General features: G+C 34.9%; 2 protein-coding genes across 3 annotated transcripts in view; both read left to right on the plus strand.

The window, feature by feature from the left end:
• Positions 1–9970, plus strand: part of LOC117122423 (methylthioribulose-1-phosphate dehydratase-like) — a 15117-nt gene extending 5147 nt beyond the window's left edge. Inside the window, exons 3-8 of the mRNA XM_033267982.1 lie at positions 4218–4266; positions 4698–4815; positions 6199–6334; positions 6948–7008; positions 7530–7636; positions 8396–9970. Coding sequence (XP_033123873.1) covers positions 4218–4266; positions 4698–4815; positions 6199–6334; positions 6948–7008; positions 7530–7636; positions 8396–8495 — 571 coding nt within the window. The 3' untranslated portion in view covers positions 8496–9970. The remainder of the gene's footprint in view (positions 1–4217; positions 4267–4697; positions 4816–6198; positions 6335–6947; positions 7009–7529; positions 7637–8395) is intronic.
• A 3883-nt stretch (positions 9971–13853) lies between these two features.
• LOC117122402 overlaps positions 13854–18874 on the plus strand; it is a 7846-nt gene continuing 2825 nt past the window's right edge. Inside the window, exons 1-2 of one of the 2 annotated variants that reach the window (XM_033267956.1) lie at positions 13854–13914; positions 15794–16448. In XM_033267956.1, coding sequence (XP_033123847.1) covers positions 15914–16448 — 535 coding nt within the window. In that variant the 5' untranslated portion in view covers positions 13854–13914; positions 15794–15913. Of the gene's footprint in view, positions 13915–15348; positions 16449–18874 lie in introns of those variants that run through there. The other variant, XM_033267955.1, reaches the window with a different exon arrangement.

The raw sequence follows: 18874 nt of genomic DNA on the forward strand, positions 1-18874 counted from the left end.
ATTTTTGATAAAACCAATTTCTTCTAATTTCAAATATGTTTTCCCCTGAATTTGTGATAATTCGTTATCACGCAAGTGCTAAATTCGTGACACATTTATGATCTAGCATGTGCTTCTGCAAAATGCGTGTTTCATTTAAAATCACTTTGAAACTTAACGGGGGACTGTCCCGCACGATGTGTGATGGTTGGTAACTATGGCATAGATAACTGCCGGGCCCTAGGTAAAATTGGTAAAAATGCACCTGATCGGACCTAGAGACACTGAGCCTTTTGTGGGGTCTACTCGGGCGAAACTCTTAATGCTCATACATTCTGAGATATTTTTAAACAGATATAGCATTTCAGAAATATCTAAAACAGTATTTTGTTTAAAAGATTCAAGAATATTGAGAACAAACTATGGTCAAGTTATATAGGCCTATATGTTATCATTTAGGGCCTATTAGGCATTTCATGAGTCTATGATATATTATAATATTGATAACATCAATAGAACATGTATAGGTGGAATTTTGTCCAATCCGTCGTGAAATGTAGGCCTACTGAATAGGCCTACTTAGTGCGTCTGAAAACACTTGTAAAAATACCGTAGTACTCGCCGCTACTTGGGCTCGAATTCAGCCCTGGCCCTCAGGTGCAAGCTTGGTGGTCTAGAGGTATGATGCCAGACTAGTGATCTGGAACTGGAGAACTGTGTTCGAGTCCCACTGGAGAACAACTTTCACACGCACTGATTATTTAGTACATTTTCACGACAAGTTGGGCAAAATTACACATAGAGGCCCCCCTAATTGATTTTCCTGACGCAAATCCAGGTATTGTTTATTCCATCACAATAATAACAATTACCATTTAATAATAGAACAGTCATCTCGACCTACTTGCAGTGAAGTGAATCTAAAATGTATTTATGAAGCTATGATGATCTGAAGTGTTTAAAATCGTACACAATAATAGTTGAACCAACTTTAAAATACCACAAATACAAATGTGTGTGACGATATTTTATTGCTTTAGAAATGTGATTTCAAAAAGTATATTAGTGCATCATGCACTGAGTAGGTCTATTCAATACATATTCACGACAGGTTGGGCAAAATACATATAGGCCCCCTAATTGATTCTCCTGACGGAAATCTAGGTATTGTCTATTCCATCACGATAATAACAATTACCATTCAATAATACAACATTCATCAACCTACTTGCAGTGAAGTGAATATAAAATGTATTCGTGAAGTTATGATGATCTGAAGTGTTTAAAAACGTACACAATAATAGTTGAACCAACTTTAAAATACCACAAACACAAATGTGCGTGACGATATTTCATTGCTTTAGAAATGTGATTTCAAAAAGTATATTAGTGCATCACGCACTGTGTAGGCCTATTCAATACATATTCACGACAGGTTGGGCAAAATACATATAGGCCCCCTAATTGATTCTCCTGACGCAAATCCAGGTATTGTCTATTCCTTCACGATAATAACAATTACCATTCAATAATACAACAGTCATCGACCTACTTGCAGTGAAGTGAATATAAAATGTATTCGTGAAGTTATGATGATCTGAAGTGTTTAAAAACGTACACAATAATAGTTGAACCAACTTTAAAATACCACAAATACAAATGTGCGTGACGATATCTCATTGCTTTAGAAATGTGATTTCAAAAAGTACATTAGTGCATCACGCACTGAGTATTCAATACATATTCACGACAGGTTGGACAAAATACATATAGGCCACCTAATTGATTCTCCTGACCCAAATCCAGGTATTGTCTATTCCATCACGATAGTAACAATTACCATTCAATAATACAACAGTATTATCTGAAGTGTTTAAAAACGTACACAATAATAGTTGAACCAACTTTAAAATACCACAAACACAAATGTGCATGACGATATCTTATTGCTTTATAAATGTGATTTCAAAAAGTACATTAGTGCATCGTATGTAAGGGCTTGATTAGACCAGATTAGACCTATTAAACGAGCCCCCAATACTGCACTGCCCATACCTACGCCAAGACTGGACCTGAGTATTATTAGTGGTTACATAACATTTGCTATGCATATATCATGCGCTAGAAGTGGAAGACCATAAGGTATTGGGAATGTGCCTCTCTCTTGTATCAGTGTAAAAGTGTAATGTATAGGATAGCGTGGATTTAAACATTTTCCTAATGGTAATGTTCAAAATAAGTGTCAAGGAAAGTAAGTATGATTGTTGGAAAAAATGGTCAACATTTTATTTTGATTTCTCACCCTGACCCTCGCCTGGGCGAAGTGGGCGAAGGTTTGGATCCGCATCTAGTTAGCATGAATTTTGTAAGCCAGGACCCAGTAGTATTTTGTTACGTTTCTTCTCAGAGGGGGGTTCGTCGGAACCCCCTGAACCCCTTTGGATCCGCCACTGGTTTGTGTGTCCACAACGAATTAACACCTTGGTGACATTTAAAAGTTCGGCAGAGAGCTCCAAACTGGAGAAAATTTGTTGTCGTCCTTCATCCATCCCCAATTAACTGGGTCCTGTTCAAGCTTCCCCTCGAGCCAAAGCTCCTGGATGCCATGCAGGTATTCTGTGGAAAGCTGACAACTCAATAGCAGCAACATCACTGTCTACAGTCTTGACAAGAATGCATGGAAAATTTTCAGCAGCATGTTTAACATAAACAAACATAAGTTCATCTGCCTCTTCCATGTTACATAGCAATGGTTGCAGATCTTCATACTGGTTTACTACAGCTCCGTCTCCCAGAGACTCTACAAACAATCCGTGGTTTGTGTCAATGTTCTCAACTACTTCGTTTACAATTAATGGAAACACTCTTCTGATTTGTTGTCATCACATCTCAGGAATGTAGACCAATTGTTGGGCATACTCCCGCTGGCTTTGATGACCCTCCTCACACCAGAGCCGCGGTTCGAACGCGTACCAGACTTTAAACTGTCTTTAAAATATGTGTGTAGTGTAAAAAAATTCGACATCAATCGGACCTATTCGATGTCGAATATTGACTAATATTGAATTGTATATTTGTGGAAAATATTTCAGCCGTTCCAAATCTCTATCCTATTCTTCCTTCTTCCTTTATTCTTTCACAATTTGCACTTATTCATACTTTTTATTCATAATTTTATACACTACACACATAGGCTAGTCACTAGGTTTAGGCCTAGGCTATGCCTATTACTATATTATTTAAATATACAATTTTAATAGATAATATTAATTTAACATAGACATAGTAATTCATACACTATTTTTGTGCTTTTAGACCAAGTGGTTGAGGAGTTATGATAATCATATGTTGTATAAAGGTCATTGACCTCTGACCCTGAATATTTGGTCAACGCAGCTACTAGAAGGTGGCAAAAATGTTTCAATAAATGTTGATCCCAAAAACCTAGGTGTAGCCACTATTTTTGTGCATCTAGGCGAACTGGTTGAGGAGTTATGACAATTATAGTTGTATAAAGGTCATTGACCTTTGACCCTGAATATTTAGTCAACACTAAAAGACAAAAATGTTTCCATAATTGTTGACCCCTAAACCCCAGGTGTAAATACTATTTTTGTGCTTTTAGAGCAAGTGGTTAAAGACTTATGACCCAGAACATGTTTGTATAAAGGTCTTTGACCCTTGACCCTGAATATCTCAACGCAACTATAAAAAGGCAGCAAAAATTTTTCCATAATTATTTACGTATAGACGTACAAAAATATACAAAAAGTCCTTTTATTAGAGTTTGTTTAAGGTTAAACCATATTTAGCCTCTACTAATACTATTTCAGCTTTAATCTAAAGATGCCCAAAAATGTGCAACTAAAGATTATTTGGCAACTTAATTACTGTAATAGAACTGAAATTGGGGTAGTCTCTGAGTTTGGTGTTGAATACAGAAGAGTGTTAGCTTTGTGTTAAAACACTGAAGATTGTTATTAGGTTAGTACTCTGAAAAAGTGGTCTCATATTAGAGGGGTTTCGGAATTAAAGAGATCTCGAATTGGAGGGTGAAATATACTTAATTGTATATATTTTTGCTTAGAAAAGTAGGGCACAAAGTTACACCACTGTGTAGCAGTAGCTGCTGGCAGGGCGACTACACAACAGTTGCATTATTACGGTTTCATGACTCAATCATTTAACATATTTCACATAACTAACAGATGTACTGTACAATTATTTTTTTGGTATAGATCTGAAATCTACATTGCACCATCAGGTGTCCAGAAGGAACGTATCCAAGTGAGTACTCTAAAGCAAATTAGTTTTTAGGTTAATTAATAATTTATTTAATTGACATTTCTTGTGATTTGTAGTTCTCATATGGGGATATATTGTCATCATCATCATCATCATCATAATCATTTCATTGTCTCTGAGGATGTATATTATTATTACTATATATTATTATAAATATTAGCATTATTTTATATTTAATATGACTCATACCAGTAAGCACTGGTGGCGCCAGTGGGGGTCCCCTGTCAACCGACACAGGACTTGGTCGTCGGATCAGAAATTAAAAGAATAATAATTTGCTTATCCAAATAATGTTATTATGACTGCCAATCCCTAATATTGTGGTCTTAAAGCATATTTTGGACAATACTAAGCCATAAAAACTCTCCCCGTGAACCCCACAAGTGAGTTTTTGATTTTGCTTCTTTTTTAAGCCTGAGGATATGTTTGTGCAAGATATTGATAATGTAGATATCTCATTACCTCCTCCAGCAAAGAAACTGAAGAAAAGTCAATGTACACCGCTGTTTATGAATGCCTACACGATGAGAGGTAGGCCTACACCTTTTATTTTTTTAGAATCTGGATTTATATTGTGCCAATCACAGACCGAAGAACATACAACATGCTGGCGTCAGTATTTCCCTGGTCACTGGATTGCGAAACCAGCACATTTTTGTGCAACTTCCTCTGCTCCCTGGGGAGTATCCAAAGTCTTGCTTCTTTTAATACATGCACAACCTAATACCTTCAATGCAACACCATCCTACCAGGTACCCATTTATACCCCTGTGGGTGGAGAGAGGCAAACGTAAGTGCCTTGCCCAAGGACACAAGCAATGCAAAGGGCATCAGTATCAAATTCCCGATCTTAGGATCAGAAATCCAACACCTTACACGCCACGTCACATGCTCCTACATAAACACACGACACATATCCATGCATAAATTATATGGATTGGAATTTATATATATTTCAGATACAAGATATATTAGTGATTATTGTGTATAATATAATATTTATTTGGACTTGCAATTTTACATCAGTAGCACACTTTGAAAACCAAAGGTGCGTACAAAACACAAATTTAAAGGCAAATGATCACAAGATACATCAAATTACGAGAACAACAAAAACTTAAAACCAACTCAAAACAGCTTAATTAATGACTTCTCTCCCTCACCCCACTTCCCTGATAATTCAAATGTTATCCCTCCCCACTAAATAAAAATGTACTCCACTTTACCTCTTATTTTCAGAAACCAAATCCCAAATACCCTTCTTTTCTCCCTAAACAATGGAAACATTTACCCCTTCCCCTTAAATAATATAAAACTTAAACAAAATATAACATCAAAACCAGTAATGCAGAAAAGAAAAATGAAACTGCAAAAATGAAAATAAAAAACGTAGATAAACCGTAAAGCTAGAACATAGAATTCAGTATCTCACTGCAGAGTTTCCAGGCTCTTTTGATATATCTTTTACAAAACTTGTCAAAGATATTTTCATACTTTCTGCTAAACAACGATGAACAGCCCAAAATATAATGTATTTTAAAATTTTAATGCAACCTCCTTAAAGTCAGTTTTTACATTATAATTCACTTACAACTTCAGTCCTTGATGATTATAAGAAATAATTGTTAGAAGCAAACAGTACTATAATTAAGTATTAAAGTAAATAGTTAAGTATTAGGTCATTCCCATGAAGCAGGGATAGCATGCAATGTATTACATTAATATAAAATCACTTCCGAGGCAAAATTCCTTAAGTACATTTGTCTGCCAGAAATCTTGTGGGAATAGACATATCATGCAATGACATCATCATACCATGTGGGATGCACACTTTATTTGGTTGCTTAATGAAGCCTTCGGTTAACAACTCAACCTAGGCAGGCTCTGACGTTATCAATTTTCATCCCTATGCAGGAGCAGGTGCCGTGATTCACACCCACTCAAAAATGGCGGTGATGGCTACCATCATCTACCCTGGAAAAGAGTTCCGAATTACTTATCAGGAAATGATCAAGGGGATCAAAAAATGCACCAGTGGGGGATATTACAGGTGACAAGTATAAACATAATAACTTCAATGCATCTATGTTTAATTTACAGGGGCGGTAAAAAAAAGAGAGAAAAAGAAAAAAATGATAGTCCAGAATGCCTCAAATGTTATGTTCGGGCGTCTAGAACACAAAAATTTCACGGGGGCATGCCCCGGACCCCCTACGACAGTGTTGTCTCAATCGGCCCAACTTTCGGCCCTCCCCCCTTCCGGTCCCCCTTTTGGACATTTCTGGATCCGCCCCTGATTTAGTTGTTACCAAACATCAGATTGATGCTTAAAATAGAATATAAGGTGATGATGAGAATATTATATAACATTAAGTATAACATTTCATAAAAGGTGCAGCCTTGACACTGAACAGAAATTGTGAAGCCAAACAGTGTATTAAGTTGTAGTGTTTTACTCTTTTATACTGTTAAAACTACAAAATATAGTTGACTTAAGACTAAAAAATTATGAAGCTAAATAAAGACAAGTGAATTAATTAAGATATTGTATGTAATTTAAAATACCTAAAAATTACACACTACTACTACATGACAATACTAATTAAAAAGTAATAGTAACAATATTATCTACACAGTTAAAACATTACTAGTTTTCATTTCAGATATGATGATGAACTTGTGGTACCAATAATTGAGAATACACCTGAAGAGTGTGACTTGAAGGTGAGTATTTTACAAAGGTCATCTACCTCATCATGATCATTTTCTTGGTCTTATAAACACAAGATTTTAAGCTTGATGGGCGTGTCAACCCCTCATTGTTTCTATTGTCTCCGACACACAATATTCTTTATAGACAGGGCTGACCATTGTGTAATACAATGTACCTGGCGGTTATTTGAATCTGTTCAACCATGAAGCCTCTGTGGTGTAATGGTTATAATGCTCGCCTTTACAGCGGGAGTTCGCAGGTTGGAATCCCATTGGAGGCATTTTATTACACAATGTATTTATAGATGATTTATATATAATTTTATTATATTATAAATTTTATTTAAGATATATATATATATATATCAACAAACTCAGGAGGATCCAGCTGTTAATGGCAAACCCTTTGCTCCTCCTCCTCACCCCCAGTTCTTTGAGTGCCTTTATTTGGAATGAAATAAAATACAATTTAACAATTCTGATGTTCCAATGTATATATCTATATTCATATTCTAAAATGTATTGCTAACCAGGAGCGTATGGCAAGAGCAATGGTTGAGTACCCTGACTCATGTGCAGTGCTTGTCAGGAGGCATGGTGTGTATGTGTGGGGTGAAACTTGGCAGAAAGCCAAAACGATGTAAGTATCAACATATAACAAAGCATAAACCTTCAATTAAACAATAAAATGCAGTAGCTTAGTTTCAGAATTCATTTAAAATTTCTTAACAAAAGTTTGTATGTGGGAGTATTTATGATAACTTATAGTATTTACCTCTGTCTATCCCTTTTTTTTGTTTTGCGAATGCTTTCTTTTGCATAGACCACAAAATTTTCAAACGAAAAGTAAAATTAAATTGAAAGTCTTGAATGTAGAAGTAAATAAAATTGTGACAAGGTTTGTTGTGGACAGATGAGAGTAGGTGCTACCCTTAGGAGAGAAAAAAATGTGTAAGAGCTAGTGCACACCTCAAGCGTTACAGTATAAAGTACTATATAAATCTACTATATAACATTTATGTTATGGAAACAGGAAGGCCAGGTGAGAATGTAGAACGAAAGAATGTGAAAAGGATGTCATTAGCTATAAAAAGGGGTCATGATTAGAACTAGTTAATCTTCACATGTTGTATTACATCATTTAATCTGCTATCATCGGTCATGCAGTAAAATAATCAAACTCCAACCTAAAAGCAATGACAACACAAAGGGGCCATATATAGGCAATACTCTTTCAACAAAAATAATAGTTGCAATCAAACATAGTAATGTCATAACCTAGGCCCTTGCTTGACTCCAGAGAATATACATGCTTTAATGAATTTTGGTTTATTTGTTTATTATGTGTGGTGTAATAATTACGATACAGTTTGATGTTTTTTGTTTTTTTTTTCTTTAGGTGTGAGTGTTATGATTACCTTTTCGAGATTGCAGTACAAATGAAACAATGTGGATTTGATCCTGCAAAAAGGCCAGAAAGTGAAAATGGAATTATTTAAGATGATTCTTTTTCAATTTTAAATTTAACCCCTCCTTTGAGACATCCCTATTAATCAACATCCACATGCAGGAGATCTGTTTAATTGAGCTTTATAATATCGTGAATTTGCGAGAGATAGTTTACTTTCCGGGAGATTCGCGGGTGTGCGGGAGGCCTTCCCAACTTCTAGGAGACTACTGTGACTTCTGTGAGACTTGGAACCCCTGACTCCCTCAAAACTATAGTTTAATCAAATATAATTTCATGTTGTAATGTTATTCTTAAGGGGCGTAAATTTCATAACTGAAAGGAAAAGATGTTATAAAAATGCTCATTAACAGAATATCATGTAACAGGTCTGGAATTGTGTAATATATAGTAGCATGAGCGTATGCAATTTCCTTTTACACTTGAACACATTATGCTATGATTACAATTTATACAACGAGCTATGGTAACATACATACACAAGAAGTCTATTCCCTGGTGGATATGTAACGATGTAGATATAAACATGTCACAGTGTATCTATCTATATTTTGAAAACTTAATAAAGCTGTAATGATAGCTATCAAAATACATTTGAAATTTGATTACTCTACAAAATTTGTTTACTTTAATGTCTGTAAAATTAGTTATGGTATGTTGAAATGAAATGTATATTATTTTAAATACGAAAAATTTAAATTTAAAGATAAACAGTTTGATTCGAGATCATATAAACAATACATTTCAGTATTTGGATTAATTTGTATGTTCATTTAAGTAACCATATTAACTTTCAGTTAGAACAAATCATTTTTTTTTTTGTAAATGAATGCGTACATTTTAATGCACAGGTACCATATTTATTCAAATAAACGGCTGGGGCGTTTATTGTCTAGAAAGGTTTTTGTGTTTTTTTTTTTGTTTTTTGTTTTTTGTTTTGGTGGTAGGGCGTTTATTCGAGGGAGGCGTTTATTTCCTTTTTAATGTTTTTGTGTAAAATGGATATGTATGTACTCAAATAAACACCCCTTAATTTCACTGTAATCTACCTTCAAAATTTTGTTATTGCGTGATGATAAAGACTTAATTAATTCCAACCAGGTTAGAAAAAATGTAATACTAATGGAGTATAACATTAATATGTATTAACTGGTATTAAGAACGATGTAGCTTTCATCAGTTTTGTTTACAGTTATTTAGAGGGAGTTTATTCAAGGGAAATTCCAAATGAGTTTCTGGAGGGGCGTTTACTTGAGTGGGCGTTTATTTAAAGTGGGGTCTTATTCGAATAAATCCTTAACTAAACCACTACTTTTTATATATAAAAAAGAAACCCTCTAACATTCAATTAAAAAAATTAATTCTTGGTTTAAAAGGATTAAGTGTATTAACTTCCAATAAGAGATTGAAAACCCCTATTTTATGTGACAAATTATTAAAAAAATAGAAGCTAAGGATACAAATAAATTATTATGTCCGTTTTGTACAGATCGTGTGAGCAGAATATTCTCGGCCCTCTAAAGTGTTTTTTGTTGCTAACTAGTTAATTAATAATACATATGGTCTGCCCTAGAGACTTTTCTCTTATAATTAGAAGTAGGACTAGAGAAAAGTGAAATTATATTTGTACAATATTCTGTCGCCACGATTTAAAGCTACAGCGTAACTTGCTTTATTCATTCATTCATACATTTTAATTATTCAAAGTTATTGCAGTAAAACTGTGTGATAATTTTGTACAAAACATTTGAAATTTAATGTGAAAAAAATAATTTTTATATAGAACTGGCATTGCAAAATAGGGCTTCATTCATTTTTTTTTCGCCTTCACTTTATTTAATTTATGAAAACGCTAAAGAAATTAATTCAGAGCTTTTCATATTTTTGGTCTGAATAGAAATGTAAATCAAAACCTTAATCTTATAAATCATTAGACGATTTAATATACTGTACACTACACTTTCGATTTGGCGCCTCTCAATGCATAAACATAGGACTCTGGTTTGTTTTTATACCCACTATACAAAAATTGTGATGACGTCATCTTTGGTGACTAATTCGGCCTATTGTTTGTCATTTTTTTGATGGTATTTGTTGTTTCTTTTGTCTTTGTTTCTTCCTCATCTCAATTGTTTCTTTTATTTAACTTCTATCTGTTGGAAGTACGTAGAGACGATTTATTGTGCGCTAAGTCTTCAGCCATTACCATCAATACAATCAGTCTTCCCCCAACAGACTTTTTATGAAAATCCATAGACTGACCAGCAAATCTAAGGGTGTGTGCGAGGCACATACAAATGCTTTATTCAGCCGTCCGTTAGTCTTAACTATTTTCTTTTCTTGTTCTAAAGTTTCATTTTGAAAGTTACTATATAGGCCTATATCTTAAACTTACAAAATAGACACTTTCACATATCTTTAATGATATATACTCTCTGATAAAATGTGAAAACTTCTTATTTTTTCAGTCGTCATTGTCAACATCATCACCCTTACAATCGTTACCATCATCGTCACCATTTCCATCATTTTCATCATCGTTATCCGTTATCATCATCGTCGTCGTTGTTGTTATTGTTGTATTACTCATACTGAAAGCTAATTTATCAATCGGTAACTTGCATATTGTTGCCATTCAGACTATTCGGCCCTTAACGATGATGAAATACATCAAGACTTTTAATAGAAATCAAATCTAATTATCAATAATATAACAAAATTGTAAATTTTAATTTCAATTTTAGTGCGTGCTTCAAATACTATAAATTGCCAATATCCGTTTAAAATTACTTTCACATATTCACAGGTAAGACAAAAATGGATAAAATGTAAATTTAATGTATATATACATACATAGGCCTACCCACATACCAACCTCATATAAATCCGTATTTTCATAAAATACAATTTTTGGCAACAGCTATTATTAATTACGAAGTCGAAGTTAAAAAAGGTAACAGTAATTTGATAGACAATCACAAAAACAGGTGATTTATTACCGTACTTCTTACAGTCACACTAATCCAGGCCAGAATGTATTTCAAATTTGAGTTTAAAGTCATTTTAAGCCTTTAATTTCATTTATAGTTTTTATATAGAAACGATATGCATTATAATCCACATTTAATTGTAAGCAAAATGATCAACAGGTTTTGGACCATGTGAGTTCAAAAGAGAGAGATCGACTGGGGTCCTTGAAACTCTAGTATAAACTATTCCGTTAAGGGTCCAAGGGAGTTTCATGGAAAGTGTTTTATTAATAATTCGATTTTAATAAAGTAATGGTGAAAACAATAAACATATCCGGGGGTAGCTCATCAACACTTGCATTCCAACAAAGTTTAGAGATTTTTACTTCCTTGACGTCAGTAATGGATTTGATAAAATATAAAATCTGAAATTGAGACGAACGATTTATGATGGAGGAAGAAATGGAGGATACGGCAGCAAACGCGTGGAACCTTTTAAAACGAGAGAAAATATTTTTTTTAAGTGCATAAGATCTAAATTAATTCGGATCATTACAGGTCTAGCAAAAATTTATTTAATGCAGTTTCTATTCTGAATTGATTTTACACACAGACACACGCACACAGAACTATTCTATTCACACATAACGTTTGGGTCTATAAAGAATTAAAGAGGGCTGACTAAATTAATTAAATAATGTGGTGCTTAGTAAGTCCCATTTCTTGGCTTGCTCAGATGCTTTTAGTGGTGATTGGAAAAAAAATACCTGTACCGTCGCAGGATGTGAACCCAGAACACTGGGAAGGCAAGCATCTTAACAACGCAATTTCATCTGCACTACTTTACTATTCTAGTCGTGATATAAGATAAGATAAACTTTATTGCCATGACTACAAAACAAGGCGAAAATGAAAATTTTCCTCGATGCAAAAAATAAAGTATGAAATAAATAAGAACGATTAATTGCACTTAAAAATAATATATAGTGTACTTGGATCCAGCCCCGTAAGAAAGAGGTTGCGTGAATGTGCGAATTGAGTGTCTCAAGGAATTCTTGTCGGAGGAAAAAAATGTTTACAGCAATTAAGTTTGCTTTTTGTTTATCCTGTCACCGACAAGGGTGTTGTCCTGTCATTTTTGTCCTTGTATTGTTGTTATAACTAAAAATAAATAAAATGAAAATGAAATGAAGAGCCCCTGGTAGGGGTGCAAGGTTAGAATTAATTTGAGTTGGTATTTTGCTTGACTTACAATTTATCATGGTAATTTTCTGATAAGCTTTATAAAACAATTTTTTTTTCAACAAATTAAAATGTCTTGCATTTCAATCGACGGAGTCTTCCTACCGTCTTTCTGAGTTATTTACAACATAATCATTGTTTAATGGCTGTGAAATATCTTACTACCGTATATCATACTATATATGTTTACAACTATTTTTTTAATTGAAAATGATTGTCTATGAATGTTTTGCCACAAAATTAACCTAGTGGAAATTGGAATAGTCTATTTTTGCCTTAAACGGCTAGTAACATTTTTTTAATTGTTACTCGTCAGTCTCATTTCTGTCGTAGGTTGCCGTAAAGTCGCATGTTCTAAGTTGATGGCCATGGAAAACTCTCTGGATCAACCCTTTCAAAGACCTATGATTTCAGGGATATTCATTTAATTATTAAGTGTTCTCAATCTCAGATCCAACTATCGGCGCCAGCTGGGTGGGGGGGGGAAGCAGGGGACAGGTCAGCCCCTCCCCCTTGGACAGAGCTCGTCGGGAAGTCAGACTAAAAAATATATAAAAATAGACCCACGCCAAGCCAACACCATGTCTGTCACAATCAGAGAGTGCCATTTCTGGCCATTCAGACGTTCCTATTCTTAAAACAAAATCTCATTTGGGAGGGTGAACACCCTCTCAAACCACCAACCAGCTCTGACCTACCAACCAAACTTCCCCCTGTCGGACAGCTCAGCTCCCCCTCCCCGAAAATATATGCTAGAGCCGCCACTGGAGCCTGACCCTATAGAGATAATGTAGGTACTGGTTCGGACTCTTTAGTAAAGAAATCACTTTCGAAGGTCTGACAAGAGGAGCCCGGTCAGAGCCGGAAGCATTAGGATTCTTGCCGTACGTAGTCAGAGACTGATGTTCATTATTTCGATTTTTAGTTAAAACCAGTAGGCCTAAATGCTCCAGTTATTTCGAAACAATTGCCTGAAGACCAGTTCACTGATTTTGCATATATTAACGAATTTCTTTCTTTTAAACAACTAAAAAAACACTTATAGTGCAAAATACTTCCAAAGTGGTTCAGAGATTTTATTTGCATAGAAGACAAACACCCGGAAATGGAGGCGAAATGTATATCGATGGAGGAGGAGGAGGATTACCCGGTGCAAACACGTGGAACCGTCTAAAACGACACAATTCACTTGAGTATACGAAAGCTCAGTTTTCATTCTGGTTTTCATTCCCAATGGAGGTAATAGACCTACGTTTTTTTTAAACAAATAAATAATTATTGTGGATACGCTAATCTCATAACAAAATAATTTTAATAACTTTTAAAAATATTTTACGTCCTTTTCAGTGTATGGTGGACTATTTTTTTAGAGGAGTGTGGAATAGTATTTTTTTTTCTTCTACTCTCTGTTCATTGACAGGTATTTTAGTTCCACCAAACTTCGTTATTTCGCAATGGAGGTCCATTGTTAAACATCACCGCCCTTGAACATTGTCTTGACAAGTGTCATAGCCAAGTAGCAGTCTTTCTGACCATGTTTTTGTCTTCTGTGGCTCGCCATAGAGAGGAACATTACTGGCGTGTATTTTGACATTCAGGAAAAAATATCCTAGATGAGACCTTAGATGTTGTTAAGTGGCTTTGTTGCTGGATTTAGCTTTGTTTCATAAGTCTATTGGAAATAGGCTTTGGGACCAAATGCTCACAATTTCTGGGGTTTTAACATGAGACGATTAAATGTTTATATTAGAATAACTTAAAGTTGCTTATTGTAACTAGGCCTATATTAGGCCCCATGAGTCCTATTTTTGTTGGATATTTTTTAAGTGGGCATGGGAGAACCTTTAATGCAATGATTGAAAAAGAAATTAAAATCAAATTCTTCACGAATAGCCAGCTAAGTTAAGGTTCTCAATTTGGTACTTAATTAGATATGTCAATCAACAAAGACTTGATGTTGATGATCGAAATTCCTACACTGACAAGAATATTCATATTCCCGCGTCATTTTGCACCATGACATTCCGACAAACACAAGCTACAGTAATTAAGTTATGATTACTTATTAGTATTTTAACCTGTCTTCACAAGGTAGACGTAGCTACGGTAATTAAATTATGATAATTAATTAGTATTTTAACCTGTCTTCAAAAGGTAAACGTAGCTATGGTAATGAAATTATGATTATTAATTAGTATTTTAACCTGTCTTCAAAAGGTAAACGTAGCTATGGTAATGAAATTATGATTATTAATTAGTATTTTAACCTGTCTTCAAAAGGTAGACGTCATGCACCTAGTGATAGTCAGGGGTGGCGCCAGCCCCGTCGGGGAGAGCTGCCCCCCCCCCCCGTCGGGGAGAAAAAGCAAAAATTATATGTATTTTTTACATATTAGTAGACTATAAAATCGATTAAATAAACGTTCTTTCAAACCCCTAAATTGTCAAAATTTTCGTGGGCTTCGCCCCCAGGTTCACTTTCGAAGCCTTTTATAATCGAAGCTCGACCACGCCCACTTTGCTTTCGTCGGGGAAATCTGATCCCTCGTCGGGGACCGCCCCCCCCCCCAACCCCGTCGGGCAAATCCTGGCGCCACCCTTGGTGCTAGTTGGTTTTCACGAAGGAGAACATGGCGCTACAATAAATAGTCATGGCTCTGCATTAACGGCGGGTTTTCAAGAGTTCAGTCCAAAAGGGTTGCTAAAATAGGACAATGGATAAGGACCAGTGGTTTATGTTTTACGAAACTTACCGAAAATAACACTGAAGTAGCACATTAGATATAATTAAGCTTTCTATATTTGTGTTGTTGGTTTATTTCACTAAACTGAACACCACATGCGCTTTATAACAATAAAATATAAGGTGCCGGTATTTGTTATAATGACATGAGCTTAGATAGGTGGTAATGCGAATAAAATTGATGAAACGTAAATGACTAACCACGATATTGGAAACAAGTAATGTATCGGCCCACTCAATCATCACTTTTTAAATCATAAATATTTCTACTTTCCTCGTACGACAAATTGAAATATGAATACTTATGAGAAATACAAGACACCTTACTTACTAGTTATTAATATGCATGCGCATTGATTTGTTTTATCATTGCAGTGATCGGTTGTTTATAGCAAAGTGCCAAAGTGTGAAGGCGGTTGAAATCGAAATGTATAAATACTGGGACGGAACAACCGGCTCACAGACTGGTAGGCATACATCATCTGAAACAAACGCATGAACATGAATACTGTTTCACTCTATCTTGTTTTAATATTGGCTACGGCACATTCGAAGCCGACAAAGATCCACAACTTTGGGAGTTGGAAGCTGAGTTCAATGTCTAGAAAAGGTCATCCTGAAATAGTTTTGTCAGAAGCCTTAAGTGGACCAGTTCAATTTGAACACTCGTATATGCTGACATCATCTGCTGATAAAAACGATTTAGAGATTGAAAAGACAAGAGATGTCTTTGATGAAAACAGAGTAGGTCCTGTGAACAGGCACAAGAGAGACCTTAGTGTAGAAGATTTGTTGGCAGACTGCCAGATGAGCTCAATTTGTCAGAGAGTTCTGAATCAATTAGGACAACATCTAAGAGCGGGTGATCTTCGATCCTGGAAGTACTACCTCGATGGAATAAGTGATACTCGGTCATCATTAAGCAGGATTGACAGATCATCTGGTGGAAGGTCAAACATTTATGATGTGGTGAAAAAGGCGTCCACATCTAGTGAACAGGCACGCGATGGCTGGTGGACAGGACCTTTCGGTAAGGAAACCGTCTTTCATGATTTTTAGCGATAGAAGGGAAGTTGCCACACATTGACTATTTTTACGTTGGGTACCGGTAGTTTATATTTAATAGTAGTTATAATGTGTTTCGTCGATAATTAATTTTTATTCTGGAGGTGCTCGATTCTGAAAATTTAAAGCCAGACATGAGTAGCCTATAATTATTTTTGTTTATTGAATATAGTAAGATTTGATTTGTTAAACCCCAAATGATAACCCACGAAGAAGACTTATTTCCAGTGGGGTCCTTTTGGTGATTCAAACGTGCATATTGGCCATATAACACGTGGGACCAACGGCTTAAGCCTGTTTTTCACTTGCGAATTTATTCGCACGAGTCGAAAGCGTCGATTTATGCGCATTCACATCTCTTTCGGCATTTTCGCTTCACCGAAATCGGTAGTTCGAACTGTTTCGAAAAAAAAAAAAAAAAAAAAATGCGCAACCAAACAGAGCTTAGGAACCGAACGGACGCCTTCGATTCGTGCGAATAAATTCGCCTAGTGGAAAAGAGGCTTTAAACGTCTCATCCAAAGACGGCGTGGGTGATTCTTTCAGATGGCTTGCCAAATTGTTCCATATTTTTGTTCCCTTGTATGAAATACTAAATTGCCCCCTTTTTTTTTTAGCTCAGGGCACAGTTTAATCTGTTTCTTGTTTGATAATAATGGAATGAGTCGAAAGTTTTGAATAAAGTGTTAAATGCAGTGGCGGATCTAAGAATTTGAAATAGAGGGGCACTGGGACTTTAACAGATAGAGGGTCATACCACCTCAGCCCCATCATGGTTTTGGCTGAGGTAAGAAAATTGACGATTATGGCACGTATGGCGAAAATTTGAGGAAATAGCTGTACTCTCTATATGACTGGAAATGATACCCTTGGTATGGTAAAATTATCATAACTTATAGTCAAAATAAAGCTCCAACAAATTTCTCATGATCTTTTATAAGCGATTTTCTGCAACCATACAAATCTAATTAATATTATTTGTTATGTACTCTAGTAAAGTAACATTGAAACATTACCTTTGATGTATTTACTGACTTCAAACGATATATGTAGTGATTATTCACCCTCTGCAGACACCATAGCAGTAATATTTACTCTAAATACTTTGCACTACCGTACGTTGACATGACAACGTAGGGACCTCAGTGAGATCCCCAGCAATGGCGGCGGGAATAGAGAGCGCACTTTTCCTAATTGGTCAAATTTCCACATAGTAACATTTATTTTACCTTATTGAGGACACCAATCACTTTAGAAACCTCTGTTGCGAATTAATGTGAAAATTGAATGTCAGCGTTTTATTGAAAAATAGTCCTAGTACCGTTGAACTTCAATTTTCTCATTGGCAATTTAAAAATAAATTGATATTTCAGCTGTTTTGTTCCTGGCGTAAACATCATATAATATGGATTTATTTACATTTACAGTAATTTAAGGGGGTTTTTTTTGTCTGAACCAGGTCGAGAGAATCGATAGCTCGGGAAGGCTTGATTGATTTCCTAATATGATAATCGTTTAAATTTAGTTCGAATGCATACGTCTATTGGCTGGTCATTTCTTGGTGAAAGAAGAAATAATTATTTACTTGCTTTAGTTAAAAAATGCTTGATCCTACCTCTCCTTAAGTTTCACTTTATTGGAAAATATACACAAATATTCTACCAAATCCAGTTCTGCTGTTAATTTACTTTCGAGTTTACCCAGTTTAAAGAACAAATGAATAAATGACTATAAAATATATTTGTATCGTAGGCATCGTTACATGATCATTTCGATAATATTGTTCCTTGTGGATACATGAAGCCAATTCGTCAACAATTTCCTATTTGATATCTATCATTTAAATAGTTTGAGAAACATTTCAGATGAATTCCATTTATTCCCAAAAATCTTTAGCTTACGTAACAAAATCACATGATCAATTGCGCCAGGTGCCAATTAAATCTGAATCGATCAGTTACATTATTTTTACGGCAAAATTCAATGCTCCCCATCCTCGTATTTTTTTATTTAAAAAGTATACTATCAGTCATAAGGTAAAAAATTGAAAATTTTAATTCCACATTTGAATTGCTTAATTTGTATATTTAAATAAACTTATTAACTTAAAATTAAAAACTTTAATTAAAAAAAAATCCATCAATTTTCGGACAATTAGATAGTAACTGTCCTGTATTCGTTTGCATATCCTTAAATTGGCTGGTAGGCCCAATCAATTTAAGGATTTTGTAGTAAAAGTCTGTAAATCGGTGAACTACTTTTTTTTTAGATCTGTTTCTCGTTGGAAGCTAACTATTCAAAATTTTATTTAAATTTTTAAGGTATTTTCCTGTCTGAGTACATTTTCAACAATGTCAGTATTGAAATAACAAAAAATATAATGCAAATACC

This window comes from Anneissia japonica, unplaced genomic scaffold, assembly GCF_011630105.1.
Source record: "Anneissia japonica isolate Jap-2015-1 unplaced genomic scaffold, ASM1163010v1 scaffold275_len1219475_cov178, whole genome shotgun sequence".
NCBI classification, from domain to species: Eukaryota; Metazoa; Echinodermata; class Crinoidea; order Comatulida; family Comatulidae; genus Anneissia; species Anneissia japonica.